At 33.0% G+C, this 22875-nt stretch overlaps 3 protein-coding genes across 4 annotated transcripts in view; 1 reads left to right on the top strand and 2 right to left on the bottom strand.

Annotated features, from left to right (window-relative positions):
- Positions 1–5013, bottom strand: part of LOC111635774 (neuronal-specific septin-3-like) — a 39161-nt gene extending 34148 nt beyond the window's left edge. The window contains exons 1-2 of the mRNA XM_023380841.1: positions 4638–5013; positions 3734–3770 (exon numbers count right to left, since the gene is read on the bottom strand). Coding sequence (XP_023236609.1) covers positions 3734–3770; positions 4638–4640 — 40 coding nt within the window. The 5' untranslated portion in view covers positions 4641–5013. The remainder of the gene's footprint in view (positions 1–3733; positions 3771–4637) is intronic.
- Positions 5014–6924: 1911 nt separating this feature from the next.
- Positions 6925–12850, top strand: LOC111635769 (aldehyde dehydrogenase family 8 member A1-like). Of its 2 annotated transcripts, none has more exons than XM_023380834.1 (9): positions 6925–7208; positions 8263–8463; positions 9211–9422; positions 9501–9667; positions 9739–9809; positions 10903–11007; positions 11081–11246; positions 12389–12598; positions 12661–12850. In XM_023380834.1, the coding sequence occupies exons 1-9, from the start codon at positions 7033–7035 to the stop codon at positions 12808–12810; spliced, it is 1458 nt and encodes a 485-aa protein (XP_023236602.1). In that variant the 5' UTR covers positions 6925–7032; the 3' UTR covers positions 12811–12850. The 2 variants fall into 2 exon arrangements, with proteins under 2 accessions (XP_023236602.1, XP_023236603.1); XM_023380835.1 differs by lacking the exon at positions 6925–7208 and adding an exon at positions 7314–8186.
- Positions 12851–12860: 10 nt separating this feature from the next.
- Positions 12861–21661, bottom strand: LOC111635771 (mpv17-like protein). Its single transcript, XM_023380838.1, has 5 exons — positions 21412–21661; positions 19105–19551; positions 18956–19026; positions 13145–13273; positions 12861–13059 (listed from the first exon to the last, which is right to left on the bottom strand). The coding sequence occupies exons 2-5, from the start codon at positions 19427–19429 to the stop codon at positions 13039–13041; spliced, it is 546 nt and encodes a 181-aa protein (XP_023236606.1). The 5' UTR covers positions 19430–19551; positions 21412–21661; the 3' UTR covers positions 12861–13038.
- Positions 21662–22875: the final 1214 nt, after the last annotated feature.

The following is a 22875-nucleotide window of genomic DNA, read 5'->3' as shown; positions in this document are numbered from 1 at the left end:
TAATTAAACTATGATAAGCAATAATTTTAAAGTTAAATCAGTATAAATCAAAGTTTTAATGGCTTGAAAGGGATGAGAAGGAGTCAGCCATGAACTCCTCCGAAATTTATAAAAATATATGCATGCAATTATGCTTTATTGCATAAAAGATTTAAATTTTGGTAGGTTTTTATGCCTAGGGCCTCAGCTAAATGGTCTTGCTGTCCTCTTTTCTGCAGTCTGTAGAGGAGATTATTACTTCTTCCTTACAAACTCTATAGTAAACTGATGAACTCCATCCTCATATCTGATTAAGAAAAACTCATAAATAATATATTTTAGATAAGAAAGTGAACTCTAGAAGTGTAACACCTCCTAAAGAAGGAAGGGAATCGTTTATCAGAAAAACACACGCACAGGGTAACTTCCGCATGCTTACAGAGCAGCAAATTTAATTAACTCTATGAACAAGGTGAAGATGGAGATTGTTCTAATTAAATATTTAAAATTAGAGGGGAAAAAAATTAATTTATTTCTTAAAATATAACAAATTAGAGCAACTGGTTTTCTTCTTTTATATAACAAAAAAATAATTTAAACAGGATGCCATGAACTGAACTGGTTATTCTGCTGTTATCTTCATGCATCATCTTGGAAGGAGTATGACTTTTATATATTATTCTGGAATTTTGTAATGCATTTATATACAGAATGCCTCAAAAAATGTATACATATTTTGATAATTCCTAATTAAAACATATCTTTTAGTAGGAAACAAGTAATGGAAGCAATAGATTTCTTGTTGAACACTTCTCTAACACTGTTCAAGGATGTTAAACAACTAGAAATGATGTCATATATCTTAATATATAATAACTGAACTATCCTAATTGATACTTTCTCAAGAAATTTAATAATTCAACAGTCATTAGAGTGTGTATATACATTTTCTTAGACACCCTGCATATATTTTACATTATTTACATTCCATGAACTGACTGGACTGAATTAATAAGAGATTGAAGTCTTGGAGTTCCCTCAATTAGCATTTGTATAAAAAAAATGGCTCAAGTAAATCTACTAATATAGAATCTCCTGTCATTAAAATTGAATTAATTGAAGGTTTTATTTTGTATATATGTTTATAAAGGGATAAATTTGTATATATATAATAATATTTTCTACATAAACATGTGAACAGATTCAGATAGAGGGTGCCAGCAGGGGTATTTGGATGGCCCTGGACATGGAGAGACCCCAAATTTTAGTCTTTTATATTAAAAAAANTAAATCTTTCTCTGTAAACCATAGTTATAAACCGTTCATTCTACTGAACTATAAAGGAGAAGATACTAAATCTCTTCCATTAAGATGTTAAACAGAATGAAATCATTAAGGAGAATACTTAAATTTTAATTACAATAGAATTCTATAAAAACAAGCTTAATCTCTTGAGCTAAATGAACCATTTAAAACACTTTTCGTATTATCTCCCTTTGAATGGGCATTTTACCACATTCTTGAACAAGAGATCAAGGGATCAAGGTATCAATACACTCAGATTTAGGCCAGTAAATCTCATAAATCTGTCAATTGATAAACCTAAGCTCTTATCTCATTCACAGTTCCAGCCTGAGACTTGATATTTCTATCAATTGCATTATATTTTGCATGTATCTAAATCTTCAACACTAGCATTATAATAAAACTATTATTATTATTATTATTATAAATTATACAGAAAAAAATTTATATTCAATCTCAGGAAAGTAATACTTGAGGCCTATTCATCCTTAAAAATTTCATAAAAATTTTATCTTGAGTATAATTAAGCTTAGAAATAGCTGAAACTAAACTTAATTTAAGTTTCCTTAAGAAAATAATAGCATAAATATACTGATATTTTGATAAAATGATACAAAATTTCTTCTAAATTAACTCAGCAGCTTTGTTTTCACATAAGTGAGCCTGNGCTTTAAAAAAAAAAATGTAATTTTTAAAGAAAATCTTTGTTTATAAACATCTAAGAAGTCATTTTAGATATTTAGATATAAAAATAATATTTTTATTTATATCTAAATACAGAGAGAGCCATTAAAGTGCTTCTTAATATCAACTTTTTTAATAAAGTTACCGCTTCCATCATTAAGTAACCGTAAAAAGGAACCGAATAATAATTTATTTAGTTAAATTACGAACATGTAAATATCATAATTTTACAGTAACAACAGTTTCCTATACAGGAAAAAAGAGAGAGAGAGAGAGAGAATAATTCAAGAATTCTTAGAAGGATTTGTAAAGGCTTGATAGATTAAATTATTCCTTTTTTTTCCTCCTTATTTTTTCGATGGAACCGTTTGTCTTGCCATCTGGAAATATTTCTAAGTTATAACGACATTTTAACTCCAGTGAATGAAGATTTTCTAAGAATTCTTTAACTCTAAATTGTTGATAAATGGTGAAAAAGTGCCATTCTGAGAAATTTACGAGCATCAAGAAGCAACTTAAAAAAGGCGTATAAAATATTTCTACATCATTAATATGTACTTAAATATATTTATATAACCTATTTGTAATGATCTGTAAATATATCTATAAGTATAGTTTATATATATGTGCATTAGTATTTGAATAACCTCAGACAACCTTGAGAAAATAGATATCCAACTAGTCATCCCACGCAAGTCACTTTATCATCACCATTTTTTTTTTTTATTATTATTTTTTCTTTGGGAAAATGGAAACAAGTTTCATTCCTGCTGCAGAAAATTTCCAATAAATTTACGTATAAAAAGGTTATAAATTCGAAATTGTATAATTAATATAAGTATATCGAGAGCGTGTAACTTAATACTTTGGATTCTTCTATGGCTTATCTGGTAAGCATCTTGTCGTACGATACGCAAATTTATCCAATCAAAAGTGTTTTAATTTGTAAATATTACAAGATTATTCTCGAATATTAAATGAATAATTTATTCATTTATTAAGTTTTTTATTAGGGGGGATATTCTAGAGCTTTTGATATTCATACTCTAGATGGAATCCTGATAAGAATTTAGATATTTAAATGTATTTGTTTTTTCTTTTTTTTTGTGTGTAGAAAATATAAAATGGAGTATCAAATTTTTAAAAAATCGACTGGATCGTGAGTTTTTTTCTCCCTAATTTTAGGGATCAACGAACGGAATTGGAGCAAATCGCGTTTATTTATTCAAAATTAATTATTGTTTCGTTGACAGATAGCCATGTGTTTTATGTCTATAAAACGAGGAAATTTATATAAAAAATAATTAAAAAGTATACAAATTTGTAATAAAATGTAATTCCTAATACTTAAAAATTCTACAATAAAAAAATAAATATATATTGTTTTCTCTCCTTAAAACTCAAGCTAATTTTTTCGATGATAAGTCATTAAAATATTTAAAAAATAAATTTTTAATAATATTCTTCATTACTCGAACATTATTTATAATTAAAATAAAACTATCGAAGTTAATTAAAAGTTTATTATCTTTTCGTTTACACGTTATCTATCGCCCTATTGGGTAACTGACAGTAGCAGCTGCGAGTGCGTCACCAGAGTATTTAACCTAATGGAAGAAGGTCATTTGTAGATTAATTTTATATAAATTTATAGGATTATTTCAGGAAATTTAACGTGCAGACTTCGTATTTGTTTGATATCTTTCTGTATCTAAATTAAAATTGTCTTAACGAGGTTATACAGTACAATAAAAAGGTTACTCACCTTCGATGACCGAAATCGGTAACGTTACGTGATTATCCTGATTAAGAAAAGATGGAATTAATTACGTTTAAATATAATTATAATTAAATTTTATTTTCCTTATATTTTAACTAAATCTATAGTTAGAAAATCACAGTTTATGATTTTGATTAATCCATATACATTCTAAATATAGCTTCAGGCCAATTGTACCGTGTCCCGACTGCATAAAAGCCTCTTTATCCTTGAACTTCAGGCAAATTCTTTAAGTACATTTAATGCTTCCATTATATGGTTCCATTGGTTTAAGTTCGATTATTTGTCTGGAAATACCTGACATACATTCGAGGCGGGTGCCATAAAAAAACCATGCTTTATTTTAACTACGAATTAAAGTAAAATTATGTTTTAAAAAGGAAAAAAAATGGAAGGAATTTATATATAATTACAGAATGACTCGAGAATGTAACATTTTATATATATTTATTTAAAGATATTCGAAGTCACGGGACGTCAAAGTGCAAAGCTGATATCATAAATTTAAAGCTTCGCAGGAAGCAAAGTTGCAACAATGATCCTGTTGTTCATCAACTGTCATCGAAGTCTCGCCCATTTTACTCTTTTTTTTCCTTATTAAAATAGGGAGAAACTTTTAAAATTCGTAAAGAATTGCGCCTATATTAAGATAAACCGCGCCTAGGTGCAAAAACCAGACATGCATGCCACACCAGTTCGTCTAGGTCGCTGCCCCCAACATTGCTATTTTTTTTTTTTTTTATAATCTCCCCCTTCCCCTCCTTTTTCCTTTAACAAATAACAAATCGACACTTTTAATTTTAAGTACAGTAATTCGATTTAAAGATCGTAACCGCTATTAAGTCAGAATGTTAAAGATAAAAGTTTCCTAGAAAATGACATCACTTACCATTCTTCGAGACGAGACTTGTTCATGAATGTTTATGGAAAGCGTTGATTAAACGACGATAGAAATCCCGCGTGTAACTTATCTATTTAACGTAACACATGTATGAGTAAGACAGTCAAAGAAAAATTGTGACCGGTCTGGACGGCGCCATACTGTTTTCTTCAATCGAGTTTTCTTCGAGGGTTTGGTGGCGCTGTGGCACTAACCCGTAGAACCGTGTTAAAACTTTAAAGGTGCTACCTGTCTGTTATGGTAATCAGCTGGTAGGAGTTACGCGTAACATCCTCTCCCCGTATGCTCATACTCTCGTAGTTTAAAGTAATAGATTGGCATAGATAAGACGAGGAAACTATCGCTCATTTATATATCTGACCTTCACCCTCTGAATATTATATTTCTTATGTGAGAAACAGAAACGTCATCGTACCCTACACTATAATAAACGATTGGGTTAAGGTCAGTAAAGTTGACCCTTAAAATTCGCATCTTTCTAAAAATCAAATTGGGTAAAATAAAGAAAATAAATATAATTAATTACATGTATAATCGTTCGTTAGTTTCTGTTTTAATTAGTAATGAGATGCAATATAATAAATGATGTTTTCTAACTGCTTTTTTTATAATGTGTATGATCAGTAACAGTTTATGTTCGTTACTACATATATAACTTACTATTGCATCTAACTATTCTTTACAGTAACTAGATACAATAGTCTAGGTAGAGTAACTACTCGATACTAATTATAGTAATTGTAAGAATCGAGTTAGAGTTAGTAACCAGTTAATTATTCTTTAGAATGACTAAGTAACTGCATACTAATTCTAGGTTATAACTAAGTAATGTGAGTAATAATTCTACATAATAACTTGGTGAGAATAATTCTACACTATTGTATTTAGTTACTTTAAAGAACAGCTACGTGCAATGATAAGTTAAATATCTAGTAACAATCGTAAACTGTTACTGAATATATAACCTATAACAACAGCTGTTACAGACGTCATTTATTACATTGCATCTCATTATTCTCTAAAATAGAACTAACAAGCGATTATAAATTTAATTAATTATAATTATTTTCTTTATTTCTTGAAATTTTTCTCAATTCTTTTATTCGCTCTTTTATCTGTTGGAATATCTACACGTAATATTGAGAATAGTTATATTAATTTATACGTTTAGTAACCGTTTATAACAGTTATTAGATGCTATTTTAAATGGCAAATCGAGAATAGAAATTCGATAATTTTAATAAAATATAAATAATAAGGTAATTAAATCGCTACAAAATGGCCGGAGGGGGAAAAGTATTAAGTGGGTAAAAAAACATGAATAAATTAGTTTCGACTGATTGACAATGAAGCTGTACGTTTTTACGTCAATTTGACGTCATTACTTCAGTATTACAATGAGAAATTCTAAAGAATGACGTCAAATTTACGTAAAAATGTGTACTATTGTAACCAATCAAACAGAACTAATTGTAAACTTATATTGCTGCCATCTATCGTATGAGTTTAATAATTCCCTTTTCTTCTTCTTCTTCTTTTTTAAATTTGGAAATAATGTTTTTATTTTTAAAAAATAGAATAAAATGAATCGATTTTAATGTAAAAATGTTTTAAAATTTTACTCTTAATATACAGTACATATTAATTTATTATCTATTTTAGGCATGAAATAATGGGGGGGTCACATATAAGCACCAAAATTATGTTAAACAAGTGCTGTTTAGCGCATCATATTAAGCTTAGGGCCTCGCATTTTCATATGTATCATTATTATAGCTTAGGGCCTCACATTTTTATATATATCATTATTTGGTGGAGGGGAAGGGCATGTTATGGGCTTATATTCAAGTCTACGTCCAGTTAAATTATGCAAAAATACGGCATCCAAACATTAAAGCAAATATCTTCAACTAAAATGTTGAGATTTCTGCTGTTGATACGTCTAAAATGGGTCTCTGGAGGATCAGCAATGGGCAGTTACCTTGTAATGACCCAGTTACATTAATAAAATATTGTATGAATACAATATTTTACACATAATTGAATAAATATTATGATAAACTAGAAATTTGTATAACAATATGAATCAGTTATAGATAGGAGCGTGATTAATCTTCAATGAACCAAATTGGAACGTCATTAACTTCTAACTCTCAATCCACGGTTGCAAATACGAGACAAATTTAAATTTTAAATGCTATTTTAATTTCAATTTTTTTGTTTAAATCGGATTAAATAAGCATTTATTATCTCATTTCCTCGAGAATTAGATTTTAATTGGCGTTAGGAACGTGTTTACAATGCAATGTCCACACAATGATTGCGATACAAGTGTCAAAGTAACTGTTACGCAATGTATTAGACCAAAGTTCTTCGATTCAAAATGGCGTCTAAGGATACGATACGAGTGGAAAATTTTATAAACGGCAAATTTTGTTCGGCGAATAAATTTATAGACAGTTATGATCCTGCAACTGGAAAAGTTTGGGCAAAAATACCGGACAGCGGAGAACCGGAAGTAGAAGACGCAGTTTCCGCTGCCAAGCAGGCTTTTAAATTGTAAGTTTTGCTATAAATGGATAGAATTTTCTCGATAATCGAAACGAGATAAGTTTCTTCGTACGTAACACGCTTAAACAGGCTTAACTGTATGAAACTGTTAAAATACAGTAATAATCTTCACGGATTAATATAATTTTCGCTCAACAGATGGCGATACGTTATATAGCGTTATTTCGAGGTTTATCGGTGGGCGAAAACAGCAATTGTCTGAAAGCCCTACCAACAGGGACTCCAAATCAATATTTTATAAGGAAATATTTCCCCCGAAGAAAAAAAAAATGTTCTAAGTGAACACTGTACGTACATGGCCTCCCTTGGCGTCCATGTAGCTATAACGTGCCACTGTATATAATAATAATACCACTCTGTTCTTTGACGTCCTCATTTATAAGGACATGTCCTCGTTTTGGAGGACAAAACTACTGTCAGCACGAGTTTTTATGAATTCTCTGCTTTGTCCGCATTTCTGGTGACTGTATTTACTCACTCCGGCGATACCCCCCTGTCAAATGTGGCCTGCGAGGTGGTTAAGGCCTCAGCTTAGTCAGCAATGTCCATATTCCATGTATACAAGTATAAGCTACGGCTTTCATCATGTAAACTTAGATTGCTATTACGCTTTTTTTATACATAGACTGTAGCCTTTGCTGGGTGGAAAAGAGAAAAATACCAGTCAATTTTTTTTTTCATCTTGCACCCTATAGGCTTTTAATGATTTATTTTTGGCTACGATAGCCTACTGTCCCATGTAAAAAATGGAAGATTTTTCTCAATTTGTAACAACGTGGCGTTAAGTTCAGAATTACGAAGTTGGCTTTGAATGCCCATAGGAAAAAAATAGTAGATAATCACTTATACAGTAAAACCTGTCCGAAACGGAACCCGAATAAGACAGAAACCTCTCTAAACGGAAGAAATTCTTCGTAACGAAGCTAGTTTTTATTTAAAAACCTGCTAAACTGGATGATATACTCGGTACCACGCAAGCTCGGTTTACACAGGTTTTTACTGTATATCAGTTAATAAACTTATTGATTCATTTATTTTTCAGATGGTCCAAAACATCAGTTGACGAACGTGCCAAATATCTCTTTCGAATTGCAGATATTTTAGAGACCAAAGAGAATGAATTTAGTGTTGCAGAATCTAGAGATCAAGGCAAACCAATATGGATTGCAAAAAGAGTCGATATGAATCGAAGTGTTTTGAATTTTCGAGCATTTGCACATAGTTTACAGAGTGATAATGATATGTAAGTATGATAATTTTCACAAAACTTGTCTTAGCCAGACGCCTCTCTATAAAGGTCAGTTCTTTTGATCCCACAGTGTCTGTTATAGAGTGATGCAGCAGCATCACTCTATAACAGATACTGTGGGATTAAAAGAGGTCAACTCTAGAGGTCAAATATATATAAATCCATGGCCTTTTCATGAATTTAAATTACATTAAAAAGTGAATCACAAACTCTAATGGAACAATCAGAATTTAGTATAAAGCCACGTATAGACACTACAGGGCATTTTTCTGTAACAACAGTGCTCCAAACAGGCACTCTGTCTGGTTAGGGAGTCTGTATTTCTAGTCTTGAGCTATAACAAGCTTCTGTAATAAAACTGGTGAGCCAGAGGTAGAAGCAAAAAGAGAGAAAGATGTATTGACACCACTTGAAATGCTATTATAATGGATACCATCCACATTGGTGCTTCAATGTGAGCATTCCTTTGATGTTTCAGATTATGCTGCCTTTGGAAGGAGCAACCTCCAAACTGAACATTAAATGGCTTCTGTTATACTTAGGTTATGGTGTTATGGGTCCTGCACACATTACCGAGCATGTGATGGTGGTCAGCTTGGGATACTGTTACATTACATTGAATGCTCTATAGTCTGTATGAGGTCTAAATCATCTGGATTTAAATATTATGGTTCTACTAATATTTATTTGTTATTGTATTAGTTTCTTTAATATATTATTCAAAAATAATTTAAATGACAGATCAAAAATTCAACCTGAAGCTGACTTATTAAATTATACAATTCATGTTCCTGTTGGAGTTGTAGGAGTAATAACTCCATGGAATCTGCCTTTATATTTGCTTACATTTAAATTGGCTCCGGCTTTAGCATATGGAAACACAGTTGTTGCCAAACCAAGCGAGTTTACATCAGTTACAGCTTGGATGCTTTGTTCTGTTTTACAGGAAGCAGGTATTATATAGAACATTGTATTTTTATTGTTTAAGGTTTATTACCTTTTTTCTAAATTGCATTAATTGCTATTAAAAGGATTGCCACCAGGAGTAGTAAATATGGTTTTTGGTTATGGTCACAAAGTAGGAGAAGCTTTAATTAAACATCCTGAAGTCCCTCTTATATCTTTTACTGGAAGTACCAAAACTGGAACTCATATTCAAGAAGTTGCTTCTTCACAAGTTAAGAGATTATCTTTAGAGGTAAGTAAATAAATATATTAACTAAATGTGTAATTTCTCAGAATAAAATAACTGAAATTTTGTAATTTTAGATGGGAGGAAAGAATGCTGCAATTGTTTTTGGTGATGCTGATTTAAATAAATGTTTGCCAGACTTAATTAGGTACTTGTAAATTATCTTATTAAATAAAAATAAAATTCAAGTTTCTTGATATTTCAGCTTAATATTAAATTTCAAAAATAATTATAATTTTTAAATTTATTTTTCAAATGATGATAACTTTATTATAGACAACCAGATTGCTGAATGGTTAAGGTGTTAAGATGGCAGCCTACTGCACTGGAGAACTCAGGAGTGAATCTGGACCAGTTGAAAAACCCCAGGAATTTGCCCTTAATCTTTATTTTTTCTCTTCTTACATTTCTTATTCTTTCTGCTCTGTGGGTAGTATAATAGCATAATGCCTTTTTTCCATACCCATAGAAGTTTAACCAATGGGGTGCCCAGGAGATGAGAGATGGGGTCCAATATAATTGGATCAGACCAGCCATGAAAAATTCCTTGGGTTGCTTATCCAGATTTGATCCCAGGACTCCAGAGTGGGAGGTTGACACTTTAATCATCATCTGGCTTCAGCCATTGAACATAGCATCTGGCCATCTAGAAAAGATGATTATATGAAAAGGACAAACATCTGCAATTTAATTACATAGGGTCTTCCAGAATTAATGCTACCATTTTATGTTAATTATTATCCGAGAAGTATGCTATAACATCAACCAACAGAGTAGCTGTCCGAGCTCATTGCCTACTTCTAGGAAGCACTGTAAATAAAGATGGTGACTCCACAATAGAGAAGGTATTGTGTTTTCTGCAGTTTGCAAAGTTGGAATCTCTTATCATTGTGCAACATGACTAATTTGGAAGAGCTGTAGAATTGTGACTGCTGTGCAAGGAGTATGGGAAGAATTTGAGTATAGTTGATGTGTATTGTTGAGAACATATTGAGAAATTGTAGTGGACATGTGAAACTTGGACAGTTTTTCAATGTTGTAATACACATTACAATGTTCTCAGATAATGATTAACATAATTACAATAATTTAAAATGGTAGCATTCATTTAGGAAAACGTGTATAAATGAACATATAAACTGACACAGTGTTACTGTATTTCAATATTAAAATTCTCTTTACCATTTCATTTTTTAAATATTTTGTTTATAATTATACACATATATATATATTTAACACAGAGCAAGTTTCTTGAATTCAGGACAAATTTGTTTATGTACAAGCAGAATATTTGTTGAAAGAAACATCTATGAAAATTTTAAACAAAAATTTGCAGCATTAGCCAAGTGAGTGATTTTTTAACATGATTTTTTCAAAACATTCTTACTAATTATATATGAATATTTTTTTTAATATTAGAAATATCAAAGTTGGTGTGCCACAAGAAGCAGAATCATGGATGGGTCCCATAAACAATAAATTACAATATGAAAAAATTCAAAGATATTTAGAGATAGCTCGTCAAGAAGGAGCAACATTTTTGACAGGGAATGAAACTTTAAACCTTCCTGCAGAAAACAAACAGGTTAGAATATGATATTTGAATTTATATTTTTGTACAAAATAATATTTCTAATAGATTTTTTATGTTTTTAAACCAAACAGTTTATCTTAATTGAGAGGGTTTCATTTCATTTGTATAATCTATTGTATGTATTCTAAACCAAATGACAGCCTTAATTAATCAGGCTACATATCAGGCTTCAAGATGTTTATATATGTATTATATACTATTGTACAGTACATGTATAATGTATAATTCATATCTTACAATATAAAACACCTTTATTTTTACTCTTTCTGCCCTTTGGACACTAAGAAGAGACTTTTCATATCCATTGTGGATGCAGCAGGGTGGTGAGGGACAGTACTTCTCACTCATAAAAAATTCCTGGGAGAGTTGCTTGCCTGAATTTGATCCATGGTTCCTCACAATGACAGAAATTTGAAAAAGAAATTATTTAGAAAACTATAGATTTTGTTTTTATATTATTTTTGTATTTTGATCTTTGACCTTTAAAGGTCAAAGATTAAAATATCAAAATAACATGCTGAAGTGCAATTTTTAGATTGATAGCTGGATGGCTGAGGTGGTCAAGATGTCAGCCTATTACTTTGATGGAGGACTTAGGATAAAATCAAGATCAACCCTTGGAACTTTTTATGTGGTTTAACCTAAACATGTTGGGCCCATCCTCAACCACTCAGTCAATCCATTGTGGATCTGGGTGAACCCACAATAGTATCATAAAAAGACCTTAGTGTCTACTGGATATTAAGAGGAAACAGTAAAAAAAAATTACTGTATTTAATATCTATTAATAATACCAAAGTTTAAAATTTTTATAACCATTAACCAGGAACTCTACAGGAATTAAGGATAATTTACTTAATAATTTATAAAAAATAGTTGTTGTTTTCTAAATTTTCTATATTTTCATTAAAAAATTATACTTAAAATCAGGTAGAATTCTGTTGAATCATTAAAAAAATTAATTGAACTTTTACTTAGATTTTATTATTCAAAATGTTTTTCAAAAGTAATCTTCAGATTCCATATCAGTGCAAAAGTCTCCTAATATTATTATAGATTAGATGTTTATCTTGAAATTGTAGATAAGATATCTCTGCAAATTTGATTCCTTGTATTATTAACTTCATATTTAGGGTTATTTTTTACCACCGACTGTATTAACTGATTTATCTCCTGATTCGAAATGCATGCAAGATGAAATATTTGGTCCGGTTACTTGTATTTTACCATTTGATACAGAAGAGGAAGTAGTGAAATTAGCTAACAATGTACAATACGGTCTCTGCGCTTCTTTATGGTCGCAGAATGTTAGACGAATTCATAAGATTGCCTACCAATTAGAGGTAAATATCTGTTAGTTAATTTATTAATATATTAATGGGTAGATTAATAAATTGTTTTATAGGTTGGAACAATATGGTGCAACTGTTGGTTGATTAGAGATTTACAGATGCCTTTTGGAGGCATGAAAATGTCTGGAATTGGAAGAGAAGGAACGTTAGATTCTAGAGAATTTTTCACCGAAAAGAAAACAATTTGTATTAAATATGATTGATATCACAGCATAAAATACTCTCTTAGATCATTATTTTTTTTTATTTTATTCTATATAAAAGTTATATGATAAAATTACTAAATATATTTACAAAATTAAATTTATATACAGTGATACATTTGAAAATTAATATTTTTTTTAATACTGTTTTTCCTAATTGTAAATTTATACTCAGTCTTTCATTATTCTTTGAATAATAAGTATTCAAATGAATGGATATAAATAAAGCTATGCTTCTTTTTTCATTTGCTGGAAAATTAATATATTATTATTATTATTTAAATATTTTAAAACATTCAAATATAAAATTTAAATACTAATAAATTAAACTTACCATTCTTTTAAGTATACATAAGACATTAACCCATACAAATGATGCACTGCCTACAAAAACAACTCTCAAGTATGCAGGAACCAAAAAGAAATTGATGGCTTGAGTTGGTAACCAAAAACAGCAACTTAACTATGAATAAATTTTAAAAAAGTTATTATATTTGTTTTTTAATTAAACAATTAAGTTTTCTTAATGATTTTATTCTAATTAGTCATCATGATTAATGCACAGAACAATAAAATTGACTCCTTTTGAATTTCTAATTCCTCAAACCTTTAATCACTTAATCGGAGTTATTGACTTTGCATAACTTATTATTTTTGCTGAAAATTAAATATTTTTTCTCATAATTTTTTGCACAAAATGTGTTGAAAGAACTGCAGGTCCAACAGCACAAGATAAAAAAATATTACAGATGGAAGTGTTTGGAACATTTGGCATCATAGACAAAAGCAGTCATGTAAAAAATGTATGCAGACAAGAAGATGAAAATTGGTCACTGTCTTTAGAGAAACTTGATGCATTCATTGTATTGTTGTACACATGTAGTGCTTACAGAACAACTAATTTGGAGTTGAAGCATATGTGGCCAAAGTTATGGAGTTGCTAGACATGTAGCCTAGCACTGTGGAGACTCAGGATTGAATCTCAGTGACTAAAACATCTTAGGTCCACCAGTGGCCGAATAGATAAAACTACTGAAGGTCATGGGTTCACACCTTGTCAATGAACTGGCCACATGGAGTTTTGGGTTTTCTTCATCTATCAGTTCCCTTAAAAATTCTCCCAGGAGTCACTGTCCCTTGGCAGCATATGCCCATTTGTTTTCTTGCCTAATACCAAAAATTCCATTGCATTCACCAAATCTAATGATGTGGCTTGATTTCACATCATCTTTTATTATTGTCCCTTATATTTTTGAAGAAAACTCGGCATCTAGTCAATGTTGTTAATGCATAAGATATGCTTTGAAACCTTGCCATTCTAGTACTGCAGCAAAGAAATTGTCTGAACATCACAATCTTCATACAAGATGGTGTGTACCTATACCTCTGTATATCAGCTTAAGTATTCAAGTTTTACTGCAACAACAATTTTTGCACGAGATCATCTCTAATTCATGGCTGCCATAATCACCAGATCTGAACTCCTGTGATTTTTTGGTTATGGGGATACCCACAGAGCCTCGATTATCATGGTAATATTTCCAACCTAACTGTAGATCAGATGGCTCACAAATACACTGTGAGTTCAGCTTACAAGTAATAGCCAGTTCATGTATTTTTTTAACATATTTGACCTTTCTTTACTCTTTCTGCCCCATAAGAGAACCTCTCTTCAACCCCATTCAGCCAGGCCTACAATGCATGGATATGAGGGATGGGACCTAACATATCTAGGATGGACCATCCCTGAAAAATTCCTGGGGTTATTTGACCTCCATCCCTATTTACAAATTCCAAGAGGTGCCAATATCAGGTTTAACATGCATCAGCGGTTCCCGCATACTATAGAAAAGGGGGCATAAGCTATGAAAAAAACGGCATCGTACATTATGAAAGAATGTTCAAACTGTATGATTCAATGTCGGAACATTGCTCCCACAAGGTGGTGCTGGTTGCACACGGGGCTAACTTGGCCTTGAAAACAAGTGATATGGGCACCAAATTTTATTTTCGCCAAGCAACAGAAAATTCATGACTTCTAGGTATGCTATTCTACAAATATAAAAGAAACTAATGAACGGTATTTGTCAACAGTGCTGGCCCGAGGCGAATTTCAGGATGGAGCGAGATCCTATTATGGCGCCCACCTTGGTTGCCCCTAATTTATACCCTTTAATTTTCTTTACCACTGAGGTGCCCCCTAGGACTTAGCGCCTGGAGCGGCTGCTCCGTTCACCCAATGGTAGGGCCGGCTCTGTTTGTCAATTGTCCCATGCAACTATTTTTATGTAGTTATTTGTTCATTGTTTGTTGACAAAACCCTTGGGGATTAGGAAAAGGTCAACTTGTATGCTATATCTCCTGTGAGGTCGGACTTAATAGATTTGGCATTTACAGCATTTTAAAAACTCGTCTCCATCCTCTAAAACTAAATTGTCTTTTTTTTAACCTTTTTNAGAAAATTTCGGGAATTTGGAACGGTAACTTCTATATAAGGGGCATTGATGCTGTCAAAGTTTGGACTACCGAACTCGAAGTGGTGGGGAGATAGAGGGACGAACTTTATGAAGATTTTGCTCGTTATTGCATTTACAATATCAAAAAATGCCGTCTCTATCCTCAAGAATAAACCTTTTTTTCCTTTTTGTAATAATTAATAATATAAAAGTTATTTTTAATAACATCTCGTTAACAGATGGTATAATTTTAACTAACAGATAATGTTTTTTAAAACCTGAATATTATTTTTAAATGGAGACTTTTATCATAATTCAACAAAATTACTTCCTTTGAGCCTAAAATTTTATATCTATATATACAGTATAAGCCATTGTCGCGTCTGTAACGGTATCCATTGCCTAAAACGCCCACTAGGGGCGTCCTAGCGATGATTTTAAATTAACAATAAATTATTTTTATTTGTAATAGGAACTTATTATTGATATGAATTTATTATATATACCACGGAATTGTATAAATAATTATTATATGCCTTGATTAACTTTGCGCCGCAAATTTACAACATCCCGTGACTCTGTGAACGTCGCGCATTGACTCACGGGAAGTTTGTTGGAAAAATGGCGGATACATTTAAAATCGAGGTTTACAAGCAAGGGTAAATAAAGTCGGAAACGTGTTAGGTCGACGACGGGAGTGGACGCCATTTTCGACTGTTGTACTTTAATCATCAATAGGAAGTGATCAAGTGGTTTTTCTTTTCACGAGAAGGACGAGCGTTTTTGCTAAAGTTCTTTTGGGACTAGAGGAACCTGTAGGGGAAGAATTTCCTGGACCCTTGGGGTTTTTTCAGGTAGGAGAGTTTTTAGTACTACGTCGTGGAGGATTTTCCAAGTGTAGGGAGGGCTTCTCCCTAGCGAGGTTGCCCCCAGCCACGGCCGCCAGACTTGGCAGCTCGCGTCGATCTTAATGAACTTCGCTTTTTTGCCCCTTTAATGGAATTGGAGAAATGACATTCCATTAGCCGGTCGTTACCCCCGGAACAAGTTTACACGGTTTTTCTGGAGGGTCAGAGTCCCCTCCACCGTCTTCGCCCGGCGGATCTTCATGCAACACTTAAACAACACTTCATACACGCGGAAAGCATACAAGACGTTAGGTATTCCCGGGCAGGCGCTCTTATATTGAAATCCTGCGACCCCCAAACTGCGGAGGAGGCCCTCCATATCACAGACTTGGCTGGACCCAAGTGAGGGGCCGCTTGGCGTCCGACTGTGCGCTTACTGCGTATTTTGTGCGAGGTGTCAATACGTCAACAGCTGTAACCGAGATATACGACATACTTTCGGCCAAAAACATTCCAGTCATAGAAATATGCCGCTTCACGCGTAGAGAGGGGACCCAGTAGTTCAAGCCCCACAGTTTATTTGTCAGTGGCAAGTGCTACAAAAATGGAGGCAATTACCTTATACTATCAGCGCTATAGATGTGAAAGGTACTGTACAGTACATTCCTCGTCCACATCTCTGTGACCGATGCCTTTCTTTCGGCCACTTAGCCGCTTCGTGCAGAGGCCGACGTAGATGCATCAGATGCGGAGCAGATCATGAACCCAATGAATGCAATGCTGAGCGGAAGGACTGTGTCCACCGCGGAGGAGCACACAAGGCGGACTCCCCCAATGCCTACACGGTCCGTCGGTCATATGCTCCCGACAGTAAGTCTGCCATACAGGCGTTAGGCAATATCTCCTTCTCGTCCTCAGCACTTATTGACATTGCGGACAATATTAGTCAGCATCCCAAACCCATTGAAATCGGGTGGACCCCGGGCCACGTGGAAATAGACATTAACGAGGTGCAGACAGAGCCGCGAGCACAGATACCCCATCAGGCTTTTGGCGTAGGTCACTTATGGCCCGCGATTTAATCCGGGAGTATAGAGAAAAACAAAAAATTGAGATCACAGAATTGTGGTCAGCAAACTTGCGGAATAAAGGACGAGATCATCTCAGACCCTTTGCTCCCTGGCCTTACAGGCACGCTTCTCGGAATGCAGAGACCCTCTTGGCCCGCCTTAGAACTGACACTGCCCCTCTAAACGGGTTCCTCTGTTTCTAGAAACCCACGAGCTTCACCAGATTGTCCACATTGTGGCACTCAGGAGACATCCAGATATTATTGGCTGACGTGCCCAAGATATACGGAAGCCCGACAAGAACTCGGCCGTACTCTGAAGATAGACCTCGCAATCATCCAGACCCATATATTGGGCAAGAAGAACAGACCTCTCACCTAGACAGCATATGCAAGCCCTCGAACGCTACGTAGCTCGCACACATCGATTTGTCTAATAACGGACAAGAGTACATCAGAGAAAAGGCGATCCAGCCAGAATCTCCACATTAGAAAAGAAAAGAAAGAAGGTAAATAAACAAATTAAACTATTTTAAATTATTTATAGAATGTTTAATAGGTAGAAACCTAGATCCGTATGACGCGATTGGGACTTTAACAGAGCTGTAGAGCATATTGATAGGAACAAAATCAAAGGAACCGTGCCCCATGGGAATGTAAAGAACGCCCACTAGGGGGCGTCCCGGGCTACTAGTTATAAATAACTGAAAATTATCGGGCATCCTAATGGTCCTCTTAACCTCTGGTTCGACCGCTAAAAGTCGAGCAAGAGCCCTTGCCAGGTTATTGATTGGATAATAAATGTTAAATGTAAAATACAGTAGAGCGTCGTTTATCCGAATCAATTGGGACCGCGGTTGTTCGGATAACCGATTATGTACGAAAAATACATTAACCAATCCCGTGTTGAAATTTTTCTCCGTTGCGTGTCGCTTCGCGTCGAATTTTCGTCGATGTTAAGCGTAATAACTTTTTAAAATAATAATAATCGTGGCTATTGTATCGTTAAAAATTATTTTTTTATTTTTTACAAACAAAATAAATATATTGAAAAATATAAAAACAAAAAAATTTATACTTTAGAAGTTATCTAGTATCAAAAACGTTCGATTCAGCACGACACAGTCCTCAGATAAACACCACACAAAAGTGACAGTGCTGCCAGCTAAAACACATACACAAACAAAAAATATTGGAGTAGCCCAAGATATAGCCAAAGATTGCAGCGCCACAGCACTAGCGAAAATTTAAATTTGCCGACTGGAATTCTTTCGGATAAACGACGCTCTACTGTATATCTAAAAATTTGCAGATCAAATTTATATAATTAAGAAATACTTATCAATAAATTATAAATTTTTTCTTAGTGAATTTTTAATCTATAGTTTATTTTAAATGAGTTCTATAAAACACAAATCATGTTTTACCATATGCAGAATTATATAGAAACAAATTCCATTCTCTGTGGACACTAATAGAGCTTTTTTCAAAAAACAACCCTCGGGTTCGGCTAGGTCCACAGACCCGAAACGTTTCTGGACTTTTCGAATATCCGTGGGCACTAACAGAGCCTTTTTTTTTTTTAAACTACCGAGGACTTGGATAAGCTTAAAGGCCCGAAACATTTCTTGGCTTTTAGACTGCCCGGATTCGATCCCGAATCCCCACAACAATAGATTGATGCCTTAATTGTCTTGGCATTTAGCCTGCTACGCTACATATTAATGAAAAGTCTCGTAGTATATTAAAATTCATGCAAACTAATAACTCACTTTATAAGACGGCAGCCATTTTTGCTTCACCTCTTCGAATATATCTTCCTTTCTTTCCATAATACTCATACCTGCAATAAATTTAAGAAATTTGTAATCAATGTAAATCAAAGTTAAACATCCAATGGTACATCCAATAAGCAACTTACCAACATAAAACACCACTAAGAGTATGGAGGAAGAGACTGCTTGATCTATCAATGTTTTCTTAATGGCTACTTTAATGGCCTTAGAAGGAAGAACGCCGTCTAGATATCGATACCAGTAGTAAAGTAATGGCGAATATAAAAATGTTCCCATAACTACATACCTTCCTATAGCTGGCCAATTATATCCTTTATCGGATTTATCCAAATGTAAAATTATTGTCTGTTGGCTGAATTCTGCGGCTACGTACATTCCACCAAAAGAGAGCATGTTGCCAACCAGTGGCCTTTGTTTCATCATATTTCTGGCTGCTCGAAAAATATTCATTGTTTATCTCGAGAATTCTACGTTGAAAGCACAGTGTATTGCTAGTACACATCGGCAGAACTTTCTTTTTTTATTAATTTAACCTTGGCTTAACGGGATAATTTCATTGAATTCGCTTCATCCTGTACATCCAATAATAAGAGTTCGTAGTTAATGTTTATAAATATAATTGATAAAATTAAAATAGAATTTTGTAAATTGTATTCTTGTTTAGTTTGTTGTAATCTTAAAATTTTAATTCGTTTCCTAATTTTCGGTATTTTATTTGTTTTAATTAATAAGGGCCATTCATTAATTACAGTTTAATAAAGGAGAGTCGTTTAATAAAGGATAAAGAGATCATATCCTAATAAAGAAATGGGGTTAAGGCATTGTCTACATAGACTTTTCTTTAGTGGTGTTGGTGGAAAATTAATATCACTAAAAAAAGTCTAGTAGTGCTAGTGGATTTCTTTATTGGACTCTCTCCTCATCGTGTACATCATTGTACACGATTTGGAGAGGAGGTCGGAGTATTGTCTAGTTCAACGGTTCCCAACCTTTTTCGGGTGGCGACCTCTTTTTATAAAAGCCAAGTGTCCCGCGATCCGATACAATTGAAAAAGGTATTTTTAATAAGGTAATTAAAAAAACAATGAAATTAGTTTTTTAGTATAATTTTATTTTAAATTATGTTTAATAATTAATTTAATGAGATGGTTGAAATTGCATGTATTATTAACCAGCCTCAAAATTCGCGGGTGAGATTTTGTTAACGCCAACCTCATGTCATTCTCAACATTTAATTTATTCCTCTCAAAACTCTCAACACATGTTTCAACCAACTGTGACAGAATAGCGTACCCAGATTACACTTATTTTAATTTTTTAAAAATATATGAAATTATTCAAACTTTAAGACACCATTAAAAATAAATATTGCATTATAGTGAAAATTTTGTTTTAGTTTACTGCATAAGTTGGCGACCCCACAGAAAACCCGTCGCGACCCCCTTCTGGGTCGCGACCCATAGGTTGGGAACCCGTGGTCTAGTTGGACTGTTTTAGTGGTATTGGTGGTAAACTTAAACAGTCCAGTAGTGTTAGTGAACTTTTTACTGGCAGTATTAGTGGCTGTCTTTTAGAGGATAAACGTAATGAAAGAGAATGGGTTTAAAAAAGTCCCTAATCTGTACATAACAGGGAGGAAGGGGGGTTAAAAACTGCACATGTAATTAATAAACGGCTCTTAATCGAAGAAATGTTATCTATAATGTATATGAGAAATCCAGAAACGAGTTGCGTAACTTTCCCGGCTGTTACGAGATTTTATTTTAAAAAATAACTTTTATATCATTAATCATAATAAATAAAATTGTATGTGGCGCCATCTGTTACGAGATTTTACATAAAAGAACTTTTTATATTATTAATTATTACAAATGACAAAAAGCTTAATTTTCAGAGCAGAGAAGAGTTTTTTAAAAAAAATTGTAAATGCTAAAACCAGTTAAAACTTCATTAAATCCAATCCTTCACGAAATATAACGACCTCCCTTCGACCTTTAACCAGCAGGATTTAATAGCATCAATGCCCCTTACATACAAGCTACCGGTGCCAATTCTCGTTACTTAATTTAATCTTTACCTCATCCTGAGATGTCAAACAAAATAGACACATACACAATGGGTAAAAACGGCAATTGCCAGAGGACTTCACTAACAGGAGGCCCCAACCAATCTTTTATAAACTCATTACTATAGTAAGAAAATAGAAATTTAAATTTGGGCCAAATACTGCAGGACCCTAGATTCTAATCTCTTCAAAATATCTCAAATTTTTTTCTGACTAAATCCATAGGTCATGCAAATCTGAATATAGGACTTTGTATGCATTATCGTGCTACTAAACAGTAAATAGCTTCGGTTTAGATACAATAATTTAATTTTATAATCTATTTTATTAAGTTTTTAAGGTATAAAAGTATACAAAATATACTTACACGTGTCTGATTTAACAGTTCGAACGTAATAAATCATATAATTACTATTATAGAGTTGTACAGTACGTAAGTGCAAACACTGTTATTCCCGTACGTAAGATTTTGGAACAAATCCAAAGAACTAACCTAGTTATTTATAAATCGTAATTTTTTTTCTTACTAATTAACTAAGTAAATTTGTTATTTTCACCATCTTTCATATATATTCGACCTAATTTTACAGTGATGTAATTTTTTAAAGTGTTTTATCTCCTGGTGTATACGTAATCAAACTGGCTTTTTGCCATCTCGTGAGGTAGGAGGTGATAAAGTACTTTTATTCAAAAATATCGAACACGAAAGTTGCCAGTCACCCCTTCTGTTATCGACTATATTCGTGTGTACGTGTTAAAATATATGGAAATAGTACAGTGTATTATAGTCCGTGCAGCGAAAGAACACACACGAGTTAGTCCGAACTGGAAGGTTCTATGTCAGATGAAAGGGATGGAGGGAGACATGATTACAGTAGTAAAATTTATAAAATAAAAGTAAAACAATAGAATTATTTAAGAAAAAGATAGCACAGAAACGTTTTAAAAATGCTATAAATAAATAAAATAAAACAGATGAAAGATATAAAATTCACGTGTTAATTCCCACATGTCTCCTTCCACCCCTTTTATCTAATGTACTTAAGTTCATATACTTTTATACAACTTTATAATGGTACAGTAGAGCATCGATTATCCGACTCCCGATTAACCGTCACATCGGTTAACCGACCGTTCTAGTCGGCAAATTTCAAGTGTCCGCTAGTGATGTGGCACTACAATATTTGGCTATGTCTTGGCTACTTTAATATTGTTTTTGTTAAATTTTTGCGTGTTTTAGCTGACAACGCTATCTCGATCATGAAAGGGAGGCCAGTATTTAAACGAGATTTAATTTTGTAATTATGAGTGGTTGTTTGTGAGCAATAAAATAATTTTAAATTATTTTTTAATGATACAATAGCAACGATTATTATTTTTAAAAAAATTGCTTAACATCGATGAAAATTCAACGCGAAGTTGGTTAATAGCGATATACTAATAAACTAATTACATGGGATATACTAATATGCTAATATACTATACTAATAATGTATTTTTTCATTCTTTTCGATTATCCGATTTTTTTCAGTTATCCGACCAACCCGAGTCCCCAATTGAGTCGGATAATCGATGCTCTACTGTAATTGTATGATTTATTACGTTCGAACAGTTAAATCAAATACATATAACATGGACTCTTCCATCTTAGGCTGATTTGTGTCTATTCTTACATGGTACTGTACTGTACATGTAACTGTTTAGTAGCTTTCGTACACTCTGAATTTAAAAGTTTAAAGAGGAAATAAAATTGCAATTTAAGTAATTTCATTTCTGGCCATTATTTTAATCGTGTTTACGTTCACGAACCCGCGACCAATTACTGGTGTTC

The sequence above is a fragment of the Centruroides sculpturatus genome, unplaced genomic scaffold, assembly GCF_000671375.1.
Source record: "Centruroides sculpturatus isolate CEXI.00-Female unplaced genomic scaffold, Cexi_2.0 scaffold775, whole genome shotgun sequence".
Taxonomy (NCBI): domain Eukaryota; kingdom Metazoa; phylum Arthropoda; class Arachnida; order Scorpiones; family Buthidae; genus Centruroides; species Centruroides sculpturatus.
This window is presented reverse-complemented; position numbering and strand designations above follow the sequence as displayed.

Coding starts and splice junctions, on each gene's coding strand:
- LOC111635769 (XM_023380834.1), top strand. CDS start 7,033: ATGGCGTCTAAGGATACGATACGAGTGGAAAATTTTATAAACGGCAAA. Junction 9,668..9,738: donor TTAAGAGATTATCTTTAGAG/GTAAGTAAATAA, acceptor TTGTAATTTTAG/ATGGGAGGAAAGAATGCTGC. Junction 12,599..12,660: donor AGATTGCCTACCAATTAGAG/GTAAATATCTGT, acceptor ATTGTTTTATAG/GTTGGAACAATATGGTGCAA.
- LOC111635771 (XM_023380838.1), bottom strand. CDS start 19,429: ATGAATATTTTTCGAGCAGCCAGAAATATGATGAAACAAAGGCCACTG. Junction 13,274..18,955: donor AATGGCTGCCGTCTTATAAA/GTGAGTTATTAG, acceptor ATTTATTCATAG/TTAAGTTGCTGTTTTTGGTT. Junction 13,060..13,144: donor TATGTATACTTAAAAGAATG/GTAAGTTTAATT, acceptor TTAATTTTCCAG/CAAATGAAAAAAGAAGCATA.